This window comes from Helobdella robusta, assembly GCF_000326865.2.
Source record: "Helobdella robusta unplaced genomic scaffold HELROscaffold_5, whole genome shotgun sequence".
Taxonomy (NCBI): Eukaryota; Metazoa; Annelida; class Clitellata; order Rhynchobdellida; family Glossiphoniidae; genus Helobdella; species Helobdella robusta.
Genome location: NW_008705254.1, coordinates 5,416,768 through 5,439,294, shown reverse-complemented (window position 1 = coordinate 5,439,294; position 22,527 = coordinate 5,416,768). Strand labels below are relative to the sequence as shown.

Genomic DNA, 22,527 nt, shown 5'->3' with positions numbered 1-22,527 from the left:
GGTGGTGGGATGAAGATATAAGAAGGGTTTTGGAAGTCAAGAAGGAGAGGTTTAGGGTATGGAGAAGAGACATGACGGAGGAAGCGGAGTCTGAGTATAGGAAGGCTAAGAAGGTTGCAAAACAGGCAGTGGCAACTGCAATGACGAATGCATCAGATAGGTTAATGAAGGAAATGGAATTTGATGTGAGTTCGAGGAAAATGTTCAAAGTAGCAAAGCAGTCAATGAGGGATAAGAAAGATGTTATAGGGAATGGATGTGTTTGGGATGGATCTGGCAAGTTGTGCATAGATGAGGAGGAAAAAGCTCAGGTGTGGAAAGCTCATATGGAAAGGTTGATGAATGAAGAGAATGAGTGGGATGGAGATGTGGAATCCGCGGTCACACACGGACCTATAGAGAAGGTGACGATGGAGGAAGTAGAGAAAGCAGTTAGAGAAATGAAACTAGGTAAGGCTGCAGGGGTTTCGGAAGTGGCGGCAGAACATATAAAAGCGAGTGTGGTGATAGGAATTGAAGTTATGATGAGAATTGCTAACAGTATGTTTGATGATGAAGGTATACCTGAGGATTGGCGACACAGTGTGTTGGTGCCGTTGTATAAGGGCAAAGGAGATGTGAGAGATTGTGGGTCATATAGGGGTGTGAAATTACTAGAGCACGGAATGAAGGTAGTGGAGAGGGTGCTTGAGAGGAGGTTGAGAAGTATGGTGACAGTTAATGAAATGCAGTGTGGGTTTATGCTTGGTAGGGGAACGGTGGATGCGTTGTTCATGGTGAGAATGTTGCAGGAGAATTATAGAAAGAAGAAACGAAGATTGTACATGTGTTTTGTGGATCTAGAAAAGGCTTTTGATCGAGTACCGAGGAAGGTCATTGAATGGGCGTTGAGGAAGAAAGGAGTGAATGAGAGACTTGTTAAAGCTGTGATGCAGCTGTATGAAGGGGCAAAGACAAAGGTGAGGGTTGGAAGGGGGATATCGGACGCTTTTAGTGTTAAGGTAGGAGTGCATCAAGGATCAGTGTTATCACCGTTTCTGGTTGCAATTGTGATGGATGTTGTGTGTGGAAACATAATGGAGGGGTTGTTGTTTGAGATTTTGTATGCAGATGATTTAGTTTTGATGGCTGATAGCATGGAAGAATTGCAGTTAAAATTTGACAGATGGAAAAGTGTTATTGAAAAGAAAGGGTTAAAAGTTAATATTGGTAAGACGAAGGTAATGGTGAGTGGGGAAGGTGGGGAGCGAGTGATAAGTAAAATAGACTCCTGTGGGGTATGTGACAGGAGAGTGAAGGCTAACTCGGTGTTGTGTATAGGATGTCAGAAATGGGTGCATAAGAGATGTAGTGGTTTGAGGGGGGCACTGAAAAAGGTGGAAGGCACGTTCAAATGTAAGAAATGTGTTCATGGTGTGATTAATAGGACGGACGCAAGGACGGGGTTGAGTGGTGGTATTGAAAGAGTGGGAAGCTTTGTTTACTTAGGGGATAAGCTGAATGCGGATGGAGGATGTTTGAGCGCAGTTACGGCTAGAGTTCGTGTGGGATGGATGAAATTTAGGGAACTGGGTGGGGTATTGTGTGGAAAGAAATGGTCAGTGAGGATGAAAGGGAGGGTATATAAAGCATGTGTGAGAGCAGCGATGGTATATGGTGGTGAAACTTGGGTGTTGAGGAGAGAGGAGGAAAGTGTACTGCAGAGGGCTGAAAGAGCTATGGTGAGGATGATGTGTGGGGTTAAAGTGAAGGATAGGAGGAGTAGTACAGAGCTGATGTCAATGATGGGACTGAATGAGGACATTGTGACATTGATAAGGAGATCGAGATTGCGGTGGTATGGACATGTGTTGAGAAGGGATGAAAGAGTCGGGATTAGGCGAACGTTGGAGTTCGAGGTTGAAGGAGTGGTAGGAAAGGGTCGTCCGCGATTGGGATGGAGAGAGCAGGTGGAAAAGGACAGGGTGAAAGCGGGGTTGCGTGATACTGAGGCGAGTGACAGATGTGGATGGCGTCGAGGGGTATTTCGGTTTCATCATAGGTAGCCAAACGGCAACCCCCGATCTCGGGGAAAATGCCGTCTAAACGTGTGTTGTTGTTGTTGTTGTGTGTGTGTGTGTGTGTGTGTGTGTGTGTGTGTGTGTGTGTAGTTTTATTCCTATTTAATAGTTTACATTGAATGCGTCCTATTTTTATATAAACCTATACATTGCTTTTAAAATAGTCTTTTAAAGCTATGTTAAGAGGTCTGCTAAGTTGTTGGGAATATCTGTGTGTATGTGTGTGTGTGTGTTTGTGTATCATTTACTTATTCTATCTTATTGTTGATAAGACGTTATTATGACTGGCGATGATTGCAATACTTAATGTTTCTAATTTTCTAATCCACATTGTTACTTCATTTACTACTACTACTACTACTACTACTACTACTACTACTACTACTACTACTACTACTACTACAAGAATATTTGCATTACTACAACTACCGTTGATACATTTACTACTATTTTTGCTACTACTGACGCAGCTGCTGCTGCTGCTGCTGCTACTACCGTCACTACAACCATTCGAACTTATATTGTTAGTACTGCATCATTTACTATGATGTATTTTATACCTGCCACCGCTCAACTACTCGTACTACAGCCGCAGCTTCTGTTACTACTATCCCTGCTGCTACTGCTACTAGTAGTGTTAGTATTTTTGCTGCTACTATTACTACAACTACCCAACTGCCAAACAGTCAAACGCTAATGAATAAATCAGAGAAAGAGAGAGAGAGAGGGAGAGAGAGATCCATTGTATCTATTAATTATTATTGTTATTATTGTTGTTATTATAGTTGTTGACTTGTTATTATTGTTGTTGTTGTTGTATTTCTTGTTGTTTTTGTTGTTATATAAACTAACTTTAAAAGGCAACAATCGCTTGTAATTATCAGCTGCATTTTTGAAATACATTCAACTGTACACACAAATGTATATATATATATATATATATATATATATATAATCTTGTGAAATTCGAACATATATATATATATATATATATATATATATATATATAGTTTGTCTTTATTATTAGCTTTTCCTTAATTCGTGTCCCAGTCGATCATAGCGGTCGTTCACGATGTCGCTTCCAGCAGTCCGTGGTTTGGCCACATACCACATACACAGCATATATATAAAAGCGTCTCTTTTGAGTTTTTTATTTGCAAAGTGATAATTAAAAACTGAGTTACTAATATTTTTCATTTATTTGATTCGTTCATTGATTCGTTTGTTCATTCGTTCGTTCATTCATTCGTTCGTTCATTCATTTGTTCGTATTTGTTTTGATAGATCTTTTAGTTCACATGTGTGGTGTGTGTGGGTAGCAAAATTTTATATCTGTATAATAACTTTATGCTTTCTGTATCATAGTTTTGGTTCGTTTATATATATTTATTTTATTTGTATATAATTATTTCGAAAATGTTGAACAAATATCATTAAGCTTTAACATTAATTTGTCATGTTTATTCCTCGCAAACGATATTCTGAAAATTTACTATAGTAATAATAATAATGGCACCACTAAGTAATCCTGTATGATGATATCATTCAATTTGAATTAAGTTTAAATTGTATCTAAGTATCATAATGTTTGTAAATCCTGATGATGTGTAATTTATTGTTAGTATCATTTTCATTGTCAACTCCACTCACTCAATCACTTAAAACGTTTCTTTCCGTGTGAAGAATATTTGATATGAATAAAAGAAAACGTTTTCTCCTAGTCCATCTTCTTCGTTTTTGTATTTTTTTTCACTCAAATCCCTCCATTTCTCTCTCCATTTCCATCTGTCTCTTTCTTTCTCTCTCTCTCTCTTTCACTCTCTCTCTATATATATATATAAACATGTATAGAAGTTATAATTATGATATATGTAAGTAGCTATACATTCGTAGTACATATATTAAACTTTTTTCATGTATGTGAACAGCCAATGCTTATGAAGTTATGAAGAATTTCCACATGTGTACATGTTTGTTTGTGTGTGTGTTTGTGTGTATGTATGTGTGTGTGTGTGTGTGTGTGTGTGTGTGTGTGTGTGTGTGTGTGTGTGTGTGTGTGTGTGTGTGTGTGTGTGTGTGTGTGTACTAGTATATACTCACTAATGAACCAAGGTATAAGAGGCATATTAAGTATGTGTTGGTATTGTATGGATAGTTGTAGTTGTTGTTGATAATTTCCTTATTATTACTATTATTATTAATGTTGTGGTTGTTATTGCTGTTGATACGTACAACATAACGCCTACCGTTCTATACAATGTAGACTGAGGATTCTTAACTGTTGCAAATTTTCGCCTAACCTAACATAGTTGGCCGTCACTAGTGAGCCAGTGGAGCGTAAAATTTTGTTAACTCTTATTAATTTCTTTATAATTTCGTGAAATTGGCTCGTGTTAATTAGTTTTGTATTTTGAAATTATGATTATCATTATTTTATTCTAATTAAGCTCTTAAAAATTTTTCCTAGCGACCAAAACAATAATGATACAATAATGATTTTACTAGGCAACGCAAAATGAAAACATCTCTCGCGTTGTTTCTGTGCGATGCTTCTGTAAATTAACCAATGAAATTGCCAATCTCAACTGTGAACGAACACTATTGGCTCAAATGTTTTGCGATGCTTCTGTGCGAATGTTCTAATGATCAGACCAATCCGAGTATTTATATATAAACAATAACAGCCAATGGCTGAATAAACGAGTTGTGTATATAACGTTGGCCCAGCGAAAGTTTAAAGTCACGCGCCTTTTTGATCAAGTTTTGGTTTCGTGAAGTCTAAAGTGTTTGGAGTTTTTGGCTTTTCCATAAAAAGTGAGTTATCTCCATTTTCAAACTTTTTTTTACTAGGTATATTGCGTCATTCACGTAAAAAGTTCTGTCACGGTTTTTATTTTAATTTTATGCTCGATTTTTCTATATTTATCCTTATCAGTTTATTTTATTTTTTCTCCACTCTCTAGCTAACATAAGACCGATCGAACTGACACTATACTATAAAATAAAAAAAACTAAATACAAATTGTCTTTTCTATCAGATTGCCATTTTTTGAAACTGCCATGTTTTATGTCTTTATTTATTAGATTCGTTCTTTTCCTATTAAATTGAAATTCATCGTTAAATTCGAATTGTTTAATATCGGTAGCGGTGTTCTTGCTTTTTTATAAAAGTTATAATATTACGAATTGTTATTTAACAGCAATCCCAAGATGTCTGACAGAAAAGCCGTTATCAAGAACGCCGACATGTCTGAAGACATGCAGCAGGATGCGGTGGACTGCGCCACACAAGCTCTTGAAAAATACAACATTGAAAAAGATATTGCTGCATACATCAAAAAAGAATTCGACAAAAAGTACAACCCGACATGGCACTGCATAGTCGGCAGGAATTTCGGAAGCTACGTCACGCATGAGACGAAACACTTCATTTATTTTTATCTTGGTCAAGTCGCCATTCTCCTGTTTAAATCCGGTTGAGTGATGAGATGCCGTTCCAGCACAGATGGAAGAAAGAACTCGTTTTTATTATTTCTCACATTTCTATTGTTAATTGTTGGCCATTAAATTCTCAACAATATTGACGATTCTTTATCACCGAAAAATGTTTTAATTTTTTCAAGTTGAACAGATTTTTGTTTTTTTATTTTCATTTTCCGTTATGCCGAGAGTTTAGAAGTGTTTGTGGCCGGTAAATTCGCCGTCATCGGTCAGTGCCGAATTTGCAAATGTTAATAAATAATGTCGTATTTAGTGTCTTTGTGTCTGCCATTGTTTTTTAAAAATGACCAAAATATTAATTTTGTTCGTATGACGAGCCGTTGTATCTCGCTTTAATAAAGAATCGTGAATCATTAGTGAAGTTTGAAAAAATAATATTAATTTACGGCGCTGGATTTTTAATCGTTCTCTGTCTGCACTCTGCATCGCGTTAATTTAAATTTTAATACAACTCCACTACAACTGTAGCCTGTTCTGTCTGTAGATCGGATTGTTAGCTGTTGGGGACAGTTAAATAGCAGCACGCCGGTGGACCATCTTGCATCCTAGCTTGGCATTTCTGCATTACATCCATATGAGTATGCCTGTTAAGCAATCCGGTTGTCATGTTTGCTTGTTCTTGAATTAATTTTTTTTATTTAATAATGAATAATGCAAATAATCTTAATTTAGTTAATTTTTATTTGAAATAAAATAAATAAATTGAGTTTGCATTAGCAACTTGTTATTTGACCAAACATCATTATGTATTATCATTATCATCATTGATAATGATAATAAACATAATGATAAAACATACTTCTCTTATTACTTCTCCATCACTTGCGAAGTTCAGAGCGGATCTCAAGACCCATCTGTTTTCAAAATTCATTGAGGAGCGCTGTTGAACATCGCGGAAATAGCGCTTTATAAGCTAATTGATTGATTGATTGAGTTAAAAATTAAAATTTTAAAGAAATGTAGTTCACCATGTTTAGGAAAATAATTTTTTAATTTATAAATATAGTAAACTAAAATTATATTTTTTGAATGTATTGTATGTAAATTCAACCTATTTTAAACTCTTACAGCCAGTAATAATGATGATGTTACTGTGATTATGATACAAATGATCCTTTGTGACTTTGAGTTATATTATATATGTACAAGTACATATCATAAATTAGGTATAGCTTTTTTTAATATTTTGTATGCACACTATATATACATGCATGCGTATATACATGTGCATTGTGCATGCATGCATATATACATGTGCATGCATAGTCATCAACATCAATCATTATGGCAAACAATATCTTTCTCCATTATTACACATAATAGCTGAACTATTTAGTATTTAATAGATGAAATAACCTGCTTGTTATACATACACTCTATCCATGTTTATTTGCCTACCCATCTATGTGTATGTGGCATCTATATTTTTAGTGTCCTGTAGTTCTTTATCAAGAGATGTACAAACAACACAGCTTTGATGCTCAATTTATTCATTCATGTTTTGTTTGTGGTGTGGTGTAGTGTAATCTTCAATCATTTAACTTTTTTAAAGAGTGTTTTTAACTTTTTTTAAAATTCAACTGTAAAAAATTTACTTCTAATGTAAAGTTTGTGGAGTTGGCAAGGTAATAATGTGTTAGGTGTGTTGTAATTGGTGGTTAGAGAGAAAAAATTTAAAACAAAAATAATGATATAATATTAATTTTAAATATAAAAATTTATTTAGAAGGACTTGGTCACACAGATCACATGATAAAAAATGACATTGACAACAGCAACAATAATAATAACATAAATGACAACGATGATGATGATAGTTTGAAAAACTTATCTAGCAAAACAATGAGTAGAAGTGGTTAGTATGGTTGACTGACTATTATTATTATTTAGTTTTGTTGTTGGTATTATTAATATTTGTTTTATTTTCAGATAGATAAAATTTACTGACTCTCTTCTTTTTAAATGCTCATCATGATATAAACTTTTAAATGGATCAGAAATGTATTACACATTTGAAATATGAATATTGCTTAAAATGGTTTTTAAAAAATGTTTCTGAATTGTGTAGATGCACACAGAGCCCTAGAGCTGCTTGAGGAGTACTACGGTCGCCTAATTCGACCACAAGATCAAAACTTGAGGCTGGCCATTGAGAGAGTTATCAGAATTTTCAAGAGCAGACTTTTCCAGGCTCTGTTAGGTCAGTTTGTTGATGTGATTGTTGGCTGGACTAAAACAAAATTACATTTTTGTTATTTTTTTTTGTATTTTTGATTCTCTTCACTGTGGGCATGAGAATTTTGAGACATTAACAATTGGTGTTGTTTCAATATGACATAATATTAAACAGATATACAAGAATTTTACGAAGTAACACTGCTTGATGATGAAAAGTCAGTTGAGCAGAAGACTGATGAGACTCTTCTGGTGGCATCAAGGTGGGAGGAGAATCCACCCATTGCCAGCAATCGACCGCTTTCAAATGTAGGTCTGATTGATTGGATTATTTGATTGGTCAGTTGATGGACTGGCTAGCTGATTGGTTGACTGAGTGAATGCGTGAGTGGCTGACTGATGGCAGATATATTTTTACATCATTGTATAATATTTATGTATTTCCAACCTGATATAATTTTTATTAGTGTCATTCAGATAATTCGAATGTCTCATTCTGCAGAGAACAGCTCAAAGCCAACATGACTACAGCAGCTACCAGCAGCAGCAGCAACAGACAACTTCAGACCTGGACCCTGTCCCTGTATTACCAGTTTGTTTTTGATGTTATATTATTTTTTTGTTTTTGTGTTGTTTTTTAGTGTCACTCTTTAATTTGCTTTGTTTACTGCTTACTCCCATCACCCCTGATTAGCTATTTAATTGAAATAAAATTAATGCTATTTAATAGTTACAATATTTTAGTTAAATGACTGGTTAATTAATGTTAGAATTAATGAAATATTTGATGGATCAATCAGACGTCACCAACCATGAGGCCCTCGTTCCACCAATCACAGATGCTGTCGGGCGGACCCCTGCACCAACAGGTCAATGCCCTCTCCAAGTCACTTCACCAGCTCTCTCAGCAGCAACAACAATTTCAACAACTGCATTACCAGCAGAACAATAATGTTTGTAGGGTTCTTCGGCTTGTTTATTTATATGCTCGTTCTCCTTCAATGATCATCATATTGAGGTTGAAGGATTATGAATTGAAAATGCTGTTTTTTTACTCAGCTTTATATGTTTTTTTTTACAAAAGCATACATTTTTTAAACTTCTTTATTCATTTTAAATATACATAATATTTTAATTTTTAATAAAAAAATGTTCTTTTTCACACCAAAATACAGAATCAATTTCAGACCCACCAACAGCAGCAGCAAATACCGCAGCAGCAGCAGTATCAAAGACAGCATCAACCACCGCACGTTCCACAGCGTGGAGCCCCTCTGCCAGCCACGTGCCCATCATCCCCTCTCTATCAGTCTATCAAGAAACAGCAGATAGTCAAGGTTCTTTGATTTTCATGGTGCAGTTATAGTAAAATTATGATATTCATCAGATGAAGGGGATGACGAGATGGTGAAGATGATGATAATTTCGAGAAGGATGGTAATATCGTTGAGGAAGATGACGATGAATTGATGACAGACTCTGATGGTGAATTTGATATTGATGGGCGGGCGATGGCGTAACGGTAAAGTGCTTTGCCCTGCCATTGCAGTGACGGGGATTGATTGTGAAGAGGTCCCCGCATATCACATTCAATGTCCGGGATGCGTTCGTTTCACATGCATTTACAATTACATGTACTGAGCGTGTGTTTGTAGTTGATTTTGAAGGACTGAATAAGTTATTTTTATGATGATGTTAGTGATGAATACAGTAGTAAATATAGTGATCAGTATGAAAATTATGATTTTAACGTCTAGTTATAATGATGGTGATTGTGATGGTGCTAATAATGTTTACCTAGTAATAATATAATAATATTTAATAATAATATAATGATAATTAATTTAATAATAATTTAATAATATTCACCAATATTTATAATGGTGCTATTAATATTTACCCAGCCTATAACATTGGACGATTGGGAATATGAAACCATCAACCTAGATAGAGTGAGTAATGGTGGCTGATGGTGATGATGATGATGTTAATGGTGATGATAATAATTATTATTAGAACATTTATAAAGCGCCAATTGAATCAATATCTAAGAGTCACTATCACATTCATATTAAATTTACGATCACAAAAATAATAGCAATAAATCAAATCCACAAAAAAACAAAAAGGTTAAATGTCAAAGGTCAATTACACTCTTCCAAAGTTCAGAGGATTCAACAAAGCGCACAAAGGCAAAAGCACAAACATCGTATATGAATACGGGCTAAACGACGTATCACACGCGAAGCGTGTGATAGGCGGGGATCTTTTTGTCCTATTCAAACCCGGTTACTGCGAAACAGCACCAGGCGACCTTAACCATTAGACCATCACGCCCAAAAATCTCTAACAATAATCGAACCTGATAAATAAATTTCAATTCCAGTGGTTACACACCTTCAAATAAGCCATTCTCTAAATAAATGCATTCAGACTAATAGTTTATCACCAAATGATAGAACCAATTGAAAATATTTGCCAAAATAAATAAATAAGCAATATCAACCAGTGACTTTATTTTTAATGTGACTGGTCAATGTTGATGAAAATTATATTCGAAACTGATGTGAAATAAATTAAAGAAAAATAAATTGCTAGAAAAAAAGTTAAGTGGCTGTCTGAGACTTGTTAACAGAATAAGAATAATTAATTAATTGATTTAATTGATTAATTATCTATTTGAAAATGCTTTCATTTATATGAAGCTATGTATGGTTGCAAATTTTTTAATCTCAATTTAAAGTATTTTTGATCGAAAATATGGAATAGGAAATAATTTGAGTTGGTGTTTGTGTGCGTGCAATATGCGATATGATACATGATGATACTCTACGATCACAAGGGTGGGACAGGATTGGGCTTCAGTATATCAGGGGGTACAGATAACCCCCACGTTGGGGACGACCCTGGCATCTACATCACTAAAATCATTGAAAATCGGGCTGCCTCGATTGATGGCCGACTCAAGTTGGTGTTTTATTTTATTTGTTTTGTCATTTTTTTTTATTCTGTTGTATATATTTGTAGCCATTATTTTTATTTTCAATTCGCTTTCTTATTTTTCAAAATTTTTCATTTGTGTTACACAGGATCAATGATATGATAGTCTCTGTCAATGGGATTTCCACAATTGATGTAACACATGCAGAGGCCGTAGCGGCCCTCAAAAAAGCTGGAAATTCCGTTTCATTGGTTGGTTTATAATAGACTGAAATTAGCTTCAGTTTCGTTTTGATATTTTTTTTTACAATTTCAACTGTTACAATTACTGTTGTCTCCGTTGCTGTAACTGATGTTGTTGATGTTGCTGTTGCTGTTGCTGTTTAGTGAAATTTCATTGGCAACAATTGCTTGTTTTGTGAAAGGTTGTGAGAAGAAAGAAACTGATGTCCTCATCGTCTTCCTCGGCAGCTGCCCCTGACGATAATGTAATTTTGTTGGAGCTCGTCAAGCGCAGTAAAGGTGCGTTTTAATTTATTTTTTTGCAGTAAGTAATTTACATTTTTCAAATGTTGTTTCTTGTATTCATTTTTTACAAAAAAAATTATTCACCCAAACTGAAAATGCCCCTAACTCCATAAGGGTTGGGATTCAGCATCGCCGGTGGAGTGGGAAACGAGCACATCCCTGGCGATGTGGGCATCTACGTTACGAAGGTGATTGACGGAGGAGCTGCACAGGTGGATGGTCGACTACAAGTTGGAGATAGACTTCTGGCTGTAAGCACTTTTTTCTGTTTGTCGATGATGTTCATTTGCTACTGAGATTTTTTTGTGTCAGTTTTAAAAGTTGTCATAGAAAAGGTTATTGCTTTGGGAGTTATAATCATTGTTAATATCATTTTCCTATTATTTTATATTGTTTTGTACTTGTGAACTGTTAATAACTTATTATTATTATAATTATTCCTGATACGAAGGTCAATGAGGTGTCCTTGGACAATGTGACCCATGAAGAAGCGGTGGCTGCTCTTAAAGCCACCAGGGAGTATGTGAGGTTGCTAATTAGGAAGAGGCCAAGCTATGATGGTTGGTTATCACGTTGATGATGAGGAGGATGTTGCAATTGTTATTGTTGATGATGCTGTTTTTGTTGATTAAAATGAGGGAATGTTTGAGTAAAATGATTGTAATTGTATTGGATGCTATCAGGCTCCCATAATTATCATTGATATTAGGGCCAGATGGCAGTCAGCCCCTCACCCCTCTGATGGGAAACTCTCCAAGGGTCATGAGTTCCATGCCCCACCTACCAATGAACCACGTGACCTCTCCACATCCTCACTCTCTACAGCAACAACCTCAGCAACAGCAATCACTGATAAACAACAACAGCACCATGAGTCGTTTTGGAAACGTAAATTCTAGCTACTCCAGTATCAACTACAACCTTGGTCGGACCTTTTCCAGAGGTGATGACGAGCATGACGTGGGTCGAGAACCCAGAAAGGTCGTTATGAAAAAAGGACCAAACGGCCTAGGGTTTAATATTGTCGGGGGTGAAGATGGTGAAGGAATTTTTGTATCTTTTATACTTCCTGGGGGTTCTGCAGATCTGAGTGGTGGTCTCTATAGAGGTGATCAACTTCTTTCGGTTAGTTTTCAGTTATTCAGTTACAAATCTTTTTAAATAATTTAATTCTTACAATAGTTCAGTTAATTTTAGTTGTCATATTTGACCATCATGTGTGAGCCTAAGTGACCTAAACTACTGCGTACTACTCACACAGGTAAATGGCATAGACATAACAGGAGCCACCCACGAACAGGCTGCTGTAACCTTGAAGAGTGCCGGTGATGTTGTGGAGGTCATTGTCATATATAAACCTGAAGGTTTGAGAGATTTTTTTGCAGCTGTGATTGAATGTGATGATGATGAGGAAGATGATCATTACTACATTTGATGATGACCTCTTATGTTGATTATGATGACGACAGGTATGGTTGAAAAAGTTTTGATAAACGTCTTGCATTCGTAAGAGGTCACATTTTTTTTCATAATTGTATTCTGATTTGTTGAGTGAGAAAAAGAGAGAAAAAAATGACAGAAGAAGAGCAGACAAACTTGTTTCATAATTTCATTGACAAATATACAAATAATTAAGCACCACACACATATATATAAACCTTCAGACATGTACAAACATTCGGACACGTACGTGTGTATACAAAACTATACAGAATACAGTCGATTTGAAGCAAAAATCCACGAGTTGAGAGAGCAGATGATGAGTTGTGGCAACACTGGAAGTTTGAGGACCACTCAGAAGAAAATGCTTTTTGTCAGGTGTGTACATGCAGTTGGTGTTGTTGCTGGTTGTATGGCTATTTTTTTATTTATTAGCCTTCATCCTCTTCACCATCAGGGCCCTGTTCGACTACGACCCATCAAAGGACAGTGGCCTGCCAGGAAGGGGTCTCATTTTCAAGTTTGGAGACATCCTGCATGTCACTAATGCGAGCGATGATGAATGGTGGCAGGCCAAAAAACTGACCGGATATCCCGGTGATAGTGAGGATAGCGGTGGTATTGGTGGAGTCGGGTTGGGTATAATACCTAGTAAGAAGAGGTATGTTGGCGTATCTGTGTGTGGGGTTTGCCGTTTTTGTGGGTGTGATCTGCTTATGTATGGTGGAATGTTGTATTTACGATCTTAACGGCAGCGTTTTTTCATGGTTTTTGATTTTATGTTTAGTGTGTGCTCTTTCGAAATGTATATAATTTTTTGCTGTTTATGCTCTATTATATTTTTGTCATTAATTAAAAAAACAGGGTTGAAAGAAAGGAAAGATCTAGAATGAAGAATGTCAAGTTTATTGGAAAATCGGTAAGTTTTTTGTTTTTGTTTCTTGCTGTTTGTTATTTAAACCCTTAACAAACCATCCAACCAATCATGTAACAGACTCTGCCGGCTGACAAGAACAAAAAAAAGATTTTTGGCAAAAAGTTGTCGTTCACGAAGGTCAAGGACAGAAGCGGTAGCGAGGATGCCCTCAGCGCTGATGACTGTACGTTATTTTATGTTACTTTGTTGTTGTTACATTTACTACCTTCTTCAATGCATTTCTTTCTCTATTTCTCAGTATTTGTATTTCTATGCATGCACAGAACGATAAATACGATTACAATACTTAGAAATCCGCAAATACACGCGGTAACACACACACGAATGCACGAGCGCTCGTTTATATATGTAACTGAAGGTAATCAAAGCTGAAAATGCAGTGATATTTCTTAATAATTTTATGGACTACATAATTTTATATCATTGCATTTTCGTCTCTGATTAGTCTTTGATTCAGTTTTTCAATATTTCGTACCGTATTTTTATCATTGTTTTTTCAACTTTTTTATACGGAGCAAAAAGTTTTTAACTACTTTTCTATTCACGGATTTTTAGGGAATCCAATGAAGAACCCCAATGAAACCCACTTAAGTTGCAAACTAACAAAGAAGAACCAAAACAAAGCTATAAACAGATATAGAAGCGGGACAATTAGATGTTGTTGAGTGTTTATTTCCTTGATGTATGATATTAGGATTACTATGTTTTCATTTTAAAAAATTGAGTGCATGGTTTTTTATTATGCCAGCTTTTCAAGAGATTCACTAAGATAGCCTATCAGTGCTAAAACGCCGTAAAACTGCAGAAGAAATTGATGATATAGAAGCAAAACAACGCCGTTTAATCTTAGCTTTGCTAATTATTACGCAAGATCTAATGAGGAAAATTTTTTGACTCAAAAAGTAGCGATAGCTATTTTGTTTTGAAAGTAGCATCGCTAGCAATATTGCTACTGCTCAATGAATGTGGCGGCACTACCGCTACTGAAAACTCTGGCACCGCTACTACTAACAATCCTGCTTGCTATCCACACCGGTTTTATTTCGTTGTTAATTGTTGCTATATTTTGTTTACCTGATTTTGGATTTCCATTGGCAACGCTTTAATAGTAAACCAGAAACCAAATAATTTAATGACCAAAAATGAAAAAATATTTTTGTGCACAGGCCACAACGCCGCGTTTATATCTGTAATTTTTTTTTATTATGTTCTAGTTTTGAGAACAAAATTCGTATATCAATCAAACCATATATATAAATATCAGAAGACCTTTCACGCACGACGATCTAAATTCTGCGTGACGTTATGACATCAGAATGAAGATACTAAATATTCCGAAATATTATGAAAATGAATGAAATAAATCAGTTGTAAAATAATCAAAATGAATAAAATTTAAAAAAAATTTTTAAATATTTATTAATAAACTAGCTTGTCAATTAAACATCAATTCACGGTTAAACATCAAGTTAGTTAAGTAAGAAATGTGATGAAGTTTATAAAATTTTATTTAATCTGCAAAAAAATGTTGAGTAATCTTTCTCCATTCTCATCCCTTTTCAGAGTGTAGTTAGCGATTGATTTACTTCGGGATACATAGCGTCGTTTGCAGGTGGGGCATGATTCATTCCTCGTCTCCAGCCAGTCTCGAAGACAAACATCATGAGTCGCATGTTTGCATTCCATCATGTATACGAATGACTTTGTACAAAATTTCTCTGAACACAGGCTGCACGTATCATTAAGGAATTTATCTTTCATAAATGGCAGAAAGAAGAGTCGGTTTCTTTTCATGATACGCGAATGATAATCCTTGACAGTGATTTTTACTTTAATTTCGTAATTGTTCAACATCTGGTTTTTCGCGAACCATTGTTCTCCTGGCATGTAATATAGCTCGGTCAATTTGTACATCAATGAATACTGCTCTTCCTTGCTTAGCATTTCATCAAATCGACGGTTCCATTCGCGTACATTCACCATGGTTTCCAGCTCATAATGTTTGAGTAACTTAGCAAGGTACTCCATGTCTTCAGATCCAAACCCGTAATGCTCATTCTTCAACTCTAACTGATTTTTGTACCACTCAAATTCTGCATTTTTTCTTCGTTTTCCAAGTTCAGATATGTAATGAGTGGCAATTTTCTTTCCAAATTGCTCAACAACTTCAAAGTTTCCAATCGGTGGATAAGCTGGAACGGAATGAGCAAAACAGCGTTGAAATTTGAAGACATGTTCATCTCCTCTCAGGTGCAAACCTGTATTGCATATCTCATTAAATGTGCCTGCTTATTTATACAATATAGACAAGACCATAGAGTATGAACATAGACCAAAAACAGATTGTAAATTTACCTGCCTATATATACAATATAGGCAGGACCATACAGTATGAACATAGACCAAAAACAGATCGTAAATTTGACAATATGTTTTACAATCAAATATATCCATAAACAAAGAAAACCATCTAATAAATATCCAACAGAATACACTAATTTTGATATTGGCAAAGAAATTAATAATAAAAAGACCAACACATAGTGGTCTTTTTAGAGCCAATAAATTGGGAACCCAATACATTATAAATGGTTAAGGATTACCGAAAAAAAATTTTCTGTATGAATAAAGAAGTAGCTAAAAACTTCGTGTTCTATATAAATAAGTTAGAAAACAATGATAAAATTACAGTACGAAATATTGAAAAACTGAATCATAAACTAATCAAAGCTGAAAATGCAATGATATTTATTTCTTAATTGTATCTACGACAGTCTCAACCCTTATTATATACTTATATATTTCTTTAATACAGTTTCAATTTTATGTGAAATTAAGTGATATATACATGTTTTTCATATATGCATAAAAAAATTATTTTTTACATGCACTCTATCTAACGTGCACATGATGTCTGTATGTTTGTTTGTATGTATGTATGTTTGTTGGTTTTTATATTTGTGTTTGTTTCTTTGTGTGCATTTTTGTTTGCTTGCTTATCTGTTTAAAGCTAGCACTGATTATTCATCTAATACATGTGATGGTATGCTTTTAATGGACGTGTTTTCAAGTTTATTATAGTTATAGTTATTAAATTTATTATTATTATTGTTATACTTATTTGTTATAATTATTATTGCTAGCATCTGCTGTAATGGTTTTAACAAAGTTGTTACTTTATTTAATGTAATTATAGGGACTGTTCTTGATGGATGTCATCATTTTTTGGTTACTCCTTGAAAATTTCCATTTCGTTGCTAGCAGTTCAAAATATTTCACTCTAAGTTTCACCAATATCGCGAATGGTGATTGACAAATGAAAACCAACAACATCTAACGACGATGAACGCAAATAAAGACGTACAGGAATGAAATTAAGAAGAGCTGCTTCGAAGGAGCTAATTTCTTTTGAGCATACTGAACGCTTACAAATTTTTATAAACTTTTCCGTTGGAATGTTTTCAACAAAATTTCCATTAATTCATGACGGAAATGAAACGGGATGTCTGCACCTTGCCACAAAGTTTCACAAATTTTTTTCCCTCCAAAGCGTGACATTCTTCGTGGACAGTCCCTCATCCTTTCCAAAAAAAACGCGTTGGAATTTAGAATGTTAGCTATGCGTTAGCTACGTGACATGATATATCTTTTATTTTTGACTGATTGATTTATTTATTTTTTGATTTATTCATATTTAATTATTTGTTCATGCATTTCATTTCATTCATTCATATTTTATTTTTATGTTATTTGAGTATCAACATTTTGTTGAGTATGTATGCACCTTATTTGATATTATTTTAAACACAATTATCTATTTTTCTAATGTCATCTTACTTAGTTAAGCTTTAATTAGGCACAAATATAGGTATAAATTATGATAATTAAATAAATACATTATGTTAATTAATGTTAATTACTACTACTCGACAGTGAGTGATGAACCTATTGCCTCGTACGAGCCCGTTGTCCAACATGAAAGTTGGTTTTTGTATCGATGGATAACGTAATTAATTATAATAATATAATAATAATAATTACAAATAATTATTAGTGAAATTTCCACGCCCCGTTATTATTCTGGGCCCTCTGAAGGACCGTCTCAATGACGACCTCATCCTGGAATTTCCGGACAAGTTCAGTAGCTGCATTCCTCGTTAGTTTCACTTTTGCTTTGTTTTGTGAGAATTACATAATGATAAGGTTATACAAACACACATAAATACAAATGAGCGAAGAAACAAACCGGCAAACATACATATTTTATAGATACGACTCGACCCAGGCGAGAGTACGAAGTTGACGGGAGAGATTATTATTTCGTTGAGTCTCGTGATCAAATGGAGAAAGACATCCAAAATCATATGTTCATTGAAGCTGGTACTAATTAATTAATTAATTTTAGTGTATATATGTAATAATAATTATAATGATATATTCTCTCATATTGCATATGTTTATATTGTTTATATATATATATATATATGTTTTCAGGCCAGTACAATGATAACCTATATGGGACTAGCATTAAATCCGTTAGGGACGTTGCTGAAAGTGTTAGCTTAGTTGGATTTATTTATTCAATTCATATAAATAATAATAATAAAATAATCGTAATAATAATAATAATAAAATATAACAGCGAAATAATAATAGTTTAAATGATTATAATAAAGTGTAATTGATGGCAGGTGATGATGATTTTGTTGGCGATGATGGAGATTGCAAATGATGTTATTGTACTCATGATGTTGATGATGGTAATAATGATGATGATGATAATGATGGCGGTGGTGGTAGTTGTGGTAGTGATGTTGATGATAATGATCTTTCGGAGTGGCTATGATGTGGGTAGTGATTTTAATTTGGATGGTGATAATGATCGTTCGGTGTGGCTATGGTGATGATGATGATAATTTTTTGTGGGTGTTGATGTGGATAGGGCAAGCACTGCATCTTGGACGTCAGTGGCAATGCCATCAAGCGACTGCAAGTGGCCGGTCTCTTCCCGATCGCCCTCTTCATCAAACCTAAATCCTACGAAACCGTCATGTAAGTTCACTTTTTGATATTTTTATCATCACCGTATCATTATCATCGTTGCTGTTTGTTTGGCTTCATCATCTCCACCACCGTCATCGTCATCATCAGTGTGTTTCATCATTATTACAAAGTCTTTCACTGTTATCATCATCATCATCATCATACATCATCAACGTTGTCTTTATTATTGATTATCTTTATTTTAATTGGAATCATTATCGATATCATCATGGTCGTCCTCACTGTCGCCAACACTTAACATCACAAACGCACGTAGTTACGAACAACCAGACAAACTATCAACCAACCAACCAACCAACCAACCAACCAACCAGGGAATGGAACAAAAGGATAACAGAGGATCAGGCCAGGAAGACGTTTGAACAGACTCTCAAAATTGAGCACGAATTCGGGGAATTATTCACAGGTATATTCATTAATTCTCTCTCTTTTCACTCTCTCCCTCTCTCTCTCCCTCCCTCTCTTCCTCCCTCTCTCTGTTTCTTTTTCATTTAAAATTATCGTTTCTGTGTTGTTATCACTGTTGATTTTGTTATTAGTGTATTTATCATTTTGTTTGATTCATTCATTAATTAGTTAATGATCCTAATCCTAAAACGTCCTACCTTGGGGGAACTGGGTCTCTGGACGCTAAACGAAGATTGAATTGATTGATAGTTAATGATCGATAAAAAGTGCTTATTTGGTGTTTTATTCATTTTTTTTTGTTCAATCTTTTCAAAATTGTCCACCCAACCGATCGAATTGCAGCCATAGTAACAGGCGATACTGGAGATGAAGTGTATCAAAATGTAAAGGAGGTCATTGCAGAGCAGTCTGGACCAATAGCATGGATACCTTCGCAGGATATCTACCTCTGATTGAGCAGCTATTTTCTGATTAGTTGAAGAACAAGTCGTGTCTGATTGATTGGTTGGTTGGCTAGCTGGGAGGAAGTTTACGTACGATTGGCTGAGAAAAAATTTTTCATTAAGATGGTCTGAGTTTCAAATTGATTAATTGTAAACTCTGGTAGTGATTACGTTTAATTGCATTTATACACTAATTAGATCGCCATCCTTTTTATACATTCGATGCAGTTGACGTTTCTGATTAATTTTGATCGATTAAAAGTGAATTTAGGTAGCAAATTCGAATTTGGAAATGTAAAATTATCGTCAGAGTGCTATTTTGACTTTGATTTAAATTTGCATGGATGGTTTTTTACTGCCTGATGAATTGGCCGAGCATGTATCTAATTTCGTTGTTTCATCTATTTTTCTGGTCATTAACGTTGGTTGTATTGCATGCTTACGTATGTACGCACATACACTCGTATACGCAATTACACATACATAATGTACACACACACACACATACTTATATGCACATACATATTGATCATTATTATCCAATTTCTATTGATCAATACAGATCAATAAGGTTAATTAGTTTAATCAACAATCCAATTAATTGATTTCATTCCAGTTAAAATATAACAGTATAAAAATGTTTAAAATAATAATATATCATTAATCGATGGGTCGTTCATAATTATCATCATTAATTACACCTTCATGCGTGTGGATTATTCTTTCTTAAACACATACACACACTCACACACGCATACAATACATACATTTTTGTATGGGATCAACATTATTACTAATACTACTACTATATCAATATTACTACAATACATACATTTTTGTATGGGATCAACATTAATACTGATACTACTACTATATCAATATTACTACTACAGCATTCATAAGTCAGAATGATTTTCACGTTGTAATCTATGTTATATTATCAACACATATGTATATGCTAATTTTGATTATGCATCTAATGAATAAATATGTATGTGTGTCTTGTACGTATGTGTGTTGTGTGTGTTGCGTATGTGTTGTACTTGCATGTGTTGTTGTATGCGTATGTATGTATGTATGTATAACTTTTTGTATCTTTCCATTGGTATATGTTTGTAGTTTTTTTTCTAAATTTTCTACTTTCAAATAACTTATATTAGTTATTATTCATATTAATCATTTTTTCAAACTTTTTTTAGAGACATTTTGTTAAGATTATGTATCAACTATTTATAAAACTCATTAATTTCTGTCATGGAAGTTTTGTGTGTGCGTGTGTGTGTGTTTGTTTTTGTCTTTGTGTGTGTATGTGTTTGTATGTCGTGACGATGACAACTTTATCAGTATTTTAAGCTGAGTTAGCATTTTTTTTATTATGTCAATTTGAGTTTTGTACTTTGATTTTTTAATTTTATCTTTTTATTCATTTATTCATTCATTCATTCATTTATAATTCATCCGGTCAATCATTCATTCATTCACCCATCTTCATGGTTTGTAGATTTAAGTCTCGGGTTTGAGGATTCCATATACTTACCGATTTACGAGGGGATTTTATTATAATATGTATATTTGTTCGTCGGTTACTATTAACTAATTGTTTAGTTAATTGCTTAATTGATTAATTAATCGTTCGGTTAATTAACCGAATAGTTTTGCGATTAACTACTCTTTCGGTAATAATTGATCGAGCTTTTTTCAAGCGTGCTAACGAAATAGTTTCTACATTTGTGTTTGTGTCATTTTTATTCTTTTAAATCATCATAGATGGCTACATACTTTTTGAAATATTTATTCAAGCGTTTAATCGGTTAATTAATTAATTAATTTGTTTGGTTGTTTTATTAATAATTCGATACTTTAATTTGGTTAATTATTAATTTCAATGGCTTTGTTTCAGCTCACATTTTAATGGTCGTTCAAATATTTTCCCTTTTCAAATCATTCATTATATGTAGTGTTTGTGACTGTGTGTACGTGTGTGTGTGCATGTGTGTGTGTGCGTGGTGTGGGTGAATAATTGAATTAACCTTTAAATTAATTTTCATTGCATTATTTGAAAGTAAAATATAACACAGCGTATATAACATACTACTGTAATGCTATCGTGGTTTTTCAAACACCACACAGGCAAAGACACACACACACACACACACACACACACACACACACACATATATATATATATATATATATATATATTAAAAATTTGAACTTGTTTCCTTGTCGATTTCTTGTCATTATTTAGCGTATATTTCTTTCTTTTTTCATTTCTTCTTGTAAGAATTGATTTCAATTTTCCAGTGCTGGTAGGAGGCGTGAGAATGAATAAATGTAGTTTATATTTTTATTTAGATATAATAATAAATAAGTAAATATATACGTGACTAAATGTACGTACGTGTGTCTGTGTGTTCGTACGTGTGCGTGTGAGTGCGTGTGTGAATATTTTATCTTATAGGCATGAAACATAACTATATAACATTTCTTATAGGCACGAAATCAGCCAACCGATCGATCTGGCAATATCATTGTTAAATAGATAGATGATTACTACGGTATGATGATGAACCTATTAGAATGATTAAAGTATATTATTTTTGTTAGTTGAATTACTGGTAGAGTATTAGCGATGATACTAAATAAAGTACTGGTTCTCTTATCATTGATATTGTTATCTATATCGATGTTATCTATATATTATTTTATTATTATTATATTATTTATATATTATTATTATTTTAAATATTGTTGTTGTTTTTATTATTTAGCAAATAAATCATTGAATTGAATCAACTCGTAAAATAAACGCGTCTGTATCCAGCTTTTTTTTTAATTATACAATCTTTGGCCATTTTAATTTCTGTGTTGTTAATTCGTCAGTCACTCAATTGATTAATTAGTTAATTAACTAACTAGTTAATCAATTAATTAATTTTTTGTGTGTTTCTTCCATTATATTATGTTTGTAGATATTCCCTTTTTGAGATATTGAGATTATATATTTATTTTTCTTTTTTTTCCTTATAAA

At 34.0% G+C, this 22,527-nt stretch overlaps 2 protein-coding genes across 2 annotated transcripts; both read left to right on the top strand.

The window, feature by feature from the left end:
* Window positions 1-5,270: 5,270 nt before the first annotated feature.
* On the top strand, window positions 5,271-5,540 carry HELRODRAFT_68300 (hypothetical protein; the record flags this gene model as incomplete). The annotated part of the gene is made up of 1 exon (XM_009026963.1): window positions 5,271-5,540. The coding sequence occupies one exon, from the start codon at window positions 5,271-5,273 to the stop codon at window positions 5,538-5,540; it is 270 nt and encodes an 89-aa protein (XP_009025211.1).
* A 331-nt stretch (window positions 5,541-5,871) lies between these two features.
* HELRODRAFT_95514 (hypothetical protein) lies at window positions 5,872-19,713 on the top strand. Its single transcript, XM_009027022.1, has 26 exons — window positions 5,872-6,160; window positions 7,288-7,416; window positions 7,630-7,761; window positions 7,912-8,045; window positions 8,204-8,365; window positions 8,606-8,689; window positions 8,924-8,989; window positions 9,641-9,688; window positions 10,579-10,703; window positions 10,826-10,928; window positions 11,102-11,198; window positions 11,319-11,455; window positions 11,656-11,764; window positions 11,920-12,329; window positions 12,466-12,568; window positions 12,917-13,022; window positions 13,102-13,305; window positions 13,509-13,590; window positions 13,639-13,744; window positions 17,515-17,562; window positions 17,636-17,737; window positions 17,851-17,961; window positions 18,076-18,137; window positions 18,524-18,633; window positions 18,960-19,051; window positions 19,396-19,713. The coding sequence occupies exons 1-26, from the start codon at window positions 6,136-6,138 to the stop codon at window positions 19,503-19,505; spliced, it is 2,997 nt and encodes a 998-aa protein (XP_009025270.1). The 5' UTR covers window positions 5,872-6,135; the 3' UTR covers window positions 19,506-19,713.
* The last annotated feature ends 2,814 nt before the right edge of the window (window positions 19,714-22,527 follow it).